The sequence below is a fragment of the Montipora capricornis genome, chromosome 14 (assembly GCF_036669925.1).
Source record: "Montipora capricornis isolate CH-2021 chromosome 14, ASM3666992v2, whole genome shotgun sequence".
Taxonomy (NCBI): domain Eukaryota; kingdom Metazoa; phylum Cnidaria; class Anthozoa; order Scleractinia; family Acroporidae; genus Montipora; species Montipora capricornis.
Genome location: NC_090896.1, coordinates 18,740,894 through 18,747,691, shown reverse-complemented (window position 1 = coordinate 18,747,691; position 6,798 = coordinate 18,740,894). Strand labels below are relative to the sequence as shown.

Here is a 6,798-nt window from a genome sequence, read left to right as displayed (position 1 = left end):
TACGGTGGCCAATTTACATTATCAACTCCGTTGATAAAACCAAATTCTTGTATTAGACTGCAAAACAGTCGTTTTCTTCCATTTTCGGAAGGCGCGAAGCGCCGTAAGCGTGATCCTCGCGTGTGAAGCGCGCGAGCCTCACACGCCATTCTTCCTCGCCGTTTCTACATTCGCTCCAGACCTTTCGTTCGAATATTTACGGCGTCGCTTGCGTTTCCAAAAACTCCGACTGTATCAACCGCAATTTCCGGAAATTTTTCTGAACGGTAAACACCCCAAATTTTTTTAACCATGGTGCTCCGCGCGCGCGCCTTTAGCGCGCGAATTTCCGCCATCAAGTATCACAACTGTCCTGCGATAGCCAAAGACAAAAAGAAAACACCGGAAGTGCTGAATTTGCGAAACGAGCTCTTCATAGACAGTGACGATGCTTGTACTTATTTATTCGAATCGTTAACACTTTCGTTTAATAGCTACGCCTCGATACAGCGATGATTTCTTAACCGAGGGTTTTGAGCCATGAGGCTATAAGTGCTTGCAAAATACAGATCTGTAATTTGTCTGTAAATTGTCGGTCTATTTTAATAAGCAATATTTTAAGATGAATTTTATTCTGCACTATTGCAGTTCTTCACATGCATCCATTGTGCAGGCAATTTCCTTCCCAGGCGCCCATCGTCCAAAGGCATTCTAGAAACAAGATGGCGGCTGATATGCTCGTTCTTGAAAATTATATTAATGGCAAGTTTGTGCCGTGTGGGGCTCACATCGACAGTTATGATCCATCGACAGGAAAGATTTATTGCAAAGTTCCTGACAGTGGCCAAAAAGAAGTTGAGATGGCAGTGAAAGCTGCAAACAAGGCTTTTGAAAGGTGACATATTCCCACAAACCATTTCTTGGATTCGGTCTCTTTGGCCGATTTCGGGGATTACAGTGTCACTTTATGTCCATATCATTGAACAAAGTTTGCACCTAAAAGGCAAAGAAGGGAAACCTCTCAAAATCTGGCAACAGAAGAATTTTCTATTGGCGTCAGAACCAGCTCCTCTTGATCCCACACCCCCACCCACCACCCAACCCCTAAAATTATTTCTGTCGTAACTGCGAATGTCGTCTTCCCAACGAAACACCGCAAAATGTTATTGAAATAATGCATGGAGATGCCTTGAGTACAATTTCGTGTTCAAAGACAGTATTTTGAGATCACCAAAAATATCAGGTCAGGGCTGGGAAAGGAACCAAGATTCTTTCTTTTTGGCAATTTGAGAGAGCAGGGGGTTGATTTTGTATCAGAGGCAATCATTATTTTTCTTTTTTTGGCGTAACTACAGAATACAGGGCCCACTATATGCATAATCACTGGGAAAGTCACTATTGTTACAAATGTGTTGTTATCCTCGTTATCCTTGAAAAGCTCCTTACTTATAATAATTATAATAATAATACTCTTGCTTTTAAAAAATAATTATTAGCCCTAATGCTTATTTTAACCTTATCTTAATACTAGACTTCTGTTTTAATCCATGTTAGCTGGTCGATCACCACAGCAGAGTTCCGTGCAGGAATTATGATGAAGATTGCTGATCTGATAGAGTCCAAGCTAGAGGAGTTTGCTGAGGCAGAATCAAAAGATCAGGGAAAACCAGTGCTTTTGGCAAAAACCATAGATATTCCACGTGCTTGCCTTAACTTCAGATTTTATGCTTCAACAATAATTGGTGCATCATCTTTGAATCGGTGAGTCTTGTAGACTGCTGGACATTCCCTTCTCAGTCAGTCAAGCCACCCTGTTTAGTCGTCCAAGTGAGCAGAAGGGAGATTGGGGAGAGGGCAAGAAGTTCTGTGGCTTGCTCTTTCTCTCCCTTCTCCCCTCGGCTTTTCAACTTGCTTGCGTGATTAAAGTGGGCAGCTTGACTGACTTAGAAGGGACTGCTACAACAAGTTGCAAAAATAGTGGAGACACTTCACCTTCTTGGGGCGTTATTAATTTACCTATTATCTCTCAGACTGCAGCCCCCCTCCCCACTTATCACTGTTGCTAGCAAGACAAAAAAATTGTTGCAACCCTGAAACAGTCAACATTGAAAGGGATAGGGAAGTGGGAAAGGTTTTAATTGTAAATACAGCTAGTATTGGAAGCTGGAAAAGGTGTTTTTAATGAAAGTGTCTCAACTATATATTATTTTGCAACTTTTTGTCTGAGTTGCTTGTCACTGTATTGCCATTCTGTCACTTTGTTTGTTGGTACGGGAAGGCATATATAATTTGTGTTTAATATGGTGTTTCGAAAAAAAAGGTTTCATTCTCTGATCTGCTGTGAATGGAAAATGGCCAGCGATAAACTGGATTTTGGCGGGGTTTTGGTATGAAGCAATTTTTGAAGCCATTTCACTGCTTTCTGTGACTCACGTCGAAAATACACATAGTTTGGGAGATAAAAAAATGTGATTTCCATCCTTTCGCTTTTTGCAGTACGCTAGAAATATCCTGGAACCGATTTCAAAATTAATTTTTCTTAAACAAGTATATTTCAGTCAACACATGACATCTAAAACACTCGCAACATGTACAAAATTAGCTGTAGTTTACATATGAGAAACAGACATTACCTCTCCTTTAACTGCGACTGCATGCCATTTAAAGGGAACACCCACTTTCCGAAAAATCAATTCTTAGCAAACATTGTTATACAAAGATACATTTTCATAGAGGTCCATTTATAACATTACTTATTGCTTTCGGGTTAGTCTGCTTTCAGAGAAGGGATTGCTAACGCTTAGTTGCAAGTCTTCTAAGTGACATGTCGGGCACAGCCTAATTCCATGTTCTTTGGAATGACCGACTGAGCACAATGATCAAAAGAAACCTCCCAATTGTGCTAAATCCTTTGCGAGATTTGTCTTACACAGAGATACAAAAGTGAACAAAATTGAACCGGCTACACATTAGGACATTTATATGAAACGGTCTACACGGTCTACCCAAAAATTCACTGAGAAAATAATATGATATCATATTTCTTGCTGTTGCGATGGTAGACCGTGCTTGGAAGGTAGACCGTTGGTAACTGGAATAGACAATATGTACAGGATTTCTAACTGTGTGAACTTTATTATGAATCATCAGGTAATGTATTGGATTGAATAGAAAAGAAAGTACTAGTTGAATTGTGCTGTTTGCTGGAAGATACGATTTGCAACGGTAATGCCACCATCCCCATTGATGTCACCAAGAAACACAATAAATGGTATTGTGTTACATAATACGTGCCATGTGTAACTTTCGGAGCATCAGATCTGCGGTGCAAAATACTTTGCTCACTTAATTAGTATTTGGTATGGGGTCTTCTGTTAGCGATGATAAGTCCAAACACTTGAAAATCTGTGCCACCGTATGTCAATAATTAATATCCTTTTGTGTTTGGTACAATGTGTTTTGCACTTCTGAAATGTTTCAGAGCTTAATATACAATATCTAACGATTGTTTCTTAAGTTCCTGCTTTTCTACATTGAAAATTTTCCCTATAGGATTCAAATCTGGACTGGCAAAATTATTACCATTAATCAGACAAGTTGCAAAAATAGTGGAGACACTTTGTCTTCTTGGGGAGTTATTAATTTACCTATTATCTCTGACACTGCAGCCCCCTTCCCTCCCCCCCCCCCCCCTTCCCTTATCAGTGTTGCTAACAAGACAAAAAAATTGTTTTCAAACTTAAACAGTCGATCAACATTGAAATGGGGAGAGGGAAAGGGAAGTGGGAAAGGTTTAAAATCTAGATACGGCGGGTATTGGAAGCTAGAAAAGGTGTTTTTTAATGAAAGTGTCTCAACAATTTTGCAACTTGTTACAGTAGCAGTCCGTTAGTCTTGTTAATTTTTTATTTTAAAATTGTTGTGTAATCTGGATTTACATGTAAAGAGCCCCCTTATGGCTAATGAGTGGAGGGGTTAGTTTCTTTAGAAGCTTTGGTGGTGCTTCAGTGGGAGGGTAAAACACAATAAATTTATCAAATGAGTTGATGAACTTTGAATTACCACCATAAAACAATTGAATGAATTCCACTGTCAGGCCATCATCATTGAGACACTACAGTACATACTGTAATATGTTTTACTTTTGTGCACTAGAATTAGCTCCTGCTAATTCTAGGGATTAAAAGGATTAAATTGCTACTGATTGGACCTCAGAGGGTTGGATCTAGGGAAAATAATGTCATTTATTCACCGACGAAAGCCAGACAATTTTACTCGTCAATGGGGAACCCCTGGGAGTCAATGGGTAATAATCATTAACCCTTTGGCTCCCAAGCCATCCTGAACTGGCCATACTTAGTATTTTACTCTGTCCAAAGCCAGACAATTTTACTCATCAATGGAGAACCCCTGGGATTCAATGGGTTAAATGGGGCAAGTTTTTTGAATAGGACAACCAATAATGTCCTCTTGCAACGTGCATATAATCTGAAAGCTATATTTATTAAATTTATTTAGGTATTTCTTATCATCTTATTGTCGAGCGTTATTGTCTCTATCCTTGTTAGTAGGCTCTGTGTGGTTGCGTTGTTGTGTATTGGCGTTTGTGGAGTAATGGAGTTGGAGGGAGGGGACGTGGGGCGTAGTGTTTGTTGCATGTGCTTAAAGGTAATGTTATTATGAAGAAAAAATAATAAAATAAAAAAAAAACATCTTTCAAGTCTCACTCTTAGGAGGCAATGGGTCAAAGAGGATTATCTTTCATCTGCCAGACAATCCAATCACATGCCAAGAAAAGTCATTTGGATATAATGGGTATAATTATAGTATGGAAAATCAAACGGTGACAAGTGAAATTAGGGAATACGGTAGTTTGACACATGTTTTGTTGGAAAAAATGCAAGTGAAATTATTCCCTAATTTCAGGAGTATTCCATTTGATTAAACCTGTAATACTCTTATGATTTTTGTCAGTTTTAAATTAAATTCTATTTAACTTTTTCTCTTGTAGCTCCAATGTTCTTGAGAAAGTGGGAGCAATCAACTATTGTATCAGATGCCCAATAGGTGTGGCTGGCCTCATCTCACCATGGAACTTGCCTATTTATCTCTTAACATTTAAGATAGCTCCAGCCATAGCTGCTGGGAACACTGTTGTGTGCAAACCAAGTGAAATGACATCTGTCACTGCATGGATGATGGCAAAGTTGCTGAATGAAGCAGGTACATGTCAATTTGTCTGTGGAAGTTGTCTTTGCCAGTTCTTGAGTGCTCTTTCTCGGGCGCTACTAAACACAGGAACGGAACGGAATATACCGGAATAAAGCGGAATATGCCGGAATGAGACGGAATGAGCAAGAATGGTACCGGAACATACTGCAACGAGCCAGAATGACACCGGAATGAGCAAGAATGACACACAAATAAAGCGGAATATACCAGAATAAACCGGAATATGCCGGAATGAGGCAGAATAACACCGGAATGAAACGAAATGAACAAGAATGGTGCCGGAATATACCAGAACGAGCCAGAATGACACCGGAATGAGGCGGAATGAACCTGAAAATGCTTTTGTTCTGTCACATGATTCCCTAAGGGCATTGCATGTGTTTTTGCCTTTTGTAACATTTGGAACACTTCGATCACGAGAAAAATTTGACAGGTATATCCGTCGCTAAATGAATAATTATTTCTTGTGGAAGTAACATTTTTTTTGTGAACAAATATAGGAGCAAGAGAAACAGAATGCTATTCTAATTGTGTTTTTATCTATGGATTTTGGAGGGGGCTTTCACTGTGCGAGTCAGTAAACCCGTCAACATTTTTATTTCATTCTGACAGGTCAATTGTGCATTGACCAATCACAGTCAAGTTCAGCGAACCACAAACTAATTACCGTTGCTGCTTGCCTGCTTCCCATGACCCACACGTGATGGGCATATACGGAAATAGATTCGCGCAAACGGCCGGAAGACTCTTTTTCTCTTCCCGATTGTTGGCAATAATGCCATCGAACCTGAACGCAGTGTTTCCTTGTTTGAAAAAATAAGTCAGAAGCACAGAAAAAAAGATCGATCGTTGATAATATATTTACATGAAGAATTGTGAGAACATATCGTGACTCTTTCTAAGCCTTGTTACTTCCCCTTAAATGTAAATTTTTTTTTTTTGTCAGTCTCTCTATTCTGCAACATTTATTCATTCACAGAATGAATCATGTTTTGTTCCTTGTTATTCCGGTCCACACTAATCAGCTTGATTCTGGTGTCCTTCTGGTTTATTCTGCCTAATATTCTGTTGTCATTCCGCCTCGTTCTGGTATATTCCAGTGCCATTCTTGTTTATTCTGTCTCATTCCGATGTCATTCGGTTTTATTCCGGAGTCATTTCCCCCTTGTTCCAGTATATTCCGATTATTCTGGTATATGCTGCTTTGTGTGTCATTCCGCCTCATTCCGGTGTCATTCCGGCTCGTTTCGGTATATTCCGGTACCATTCTTGTTCATTCTGTCTCATTCCGGTGTCATTCCGCCTCATTCCGGCATATTCCGGTTTATTCCGGTATATTCCGTTCCGTTCCTGTGTTTAGTAACGCCCCTCTTTCTCTGTCATCTACAGTAGATGACAGTTTCGAATTAATCTGCAGACAGGGTCTTGGTATAAACCTCTCAGCAACAGTAATGGGAAGGCACAAAAATTGCTGCCTTTGTAATTTCATTTGCAAATTGTTTGACTTTCAAGCCTTCTCGGATAAGGACTGGAAACCATTGGCCCCATCGCTCTCACAAGGTTTCCTGCAGGCCTTCTGATATTACG

General features: G+C 39.7%; 1 protein-coding gene across 5 annotated transcripts in view; it reads left to right on the top strand.

Annotated features, from left to right (window-relative positions):
• The first annotated feature begins 696 nt into the window (after positions 1 to 696).
• The window catches only part of LOC138032918 (2-aminomuconic semialdehyde dehydrogenase-like), a 33,403-nt gene continuing 27,301 nt past the window's right edge, over positions 697 to 6,798 (top strand). For all 5 annotated transcript variants that reach the window (XR_011128512.1, XR_011128514.1, XR_011128513.1 and 2 more), the window contains exons 1-3: positions 697 to 874; positions 1,534 to 1,740; positions 4,991 to 5,202. Coding sequence is in view for 2 of the 5 variants with exons in the window: in XM_068880630.1 (XP_068736731.1) it covers positions 702 to 874; positions 1,534 to 1,740; positions 4,991 to 5,202 (592 nt within the window). In the remaining 3 variants the exon portion in view is untranslated. The remainder of the gene's footprint in view (positions 875 to 1,533; positions 1,741 to 4,990; positions 5,203 to 6,798) is intronic.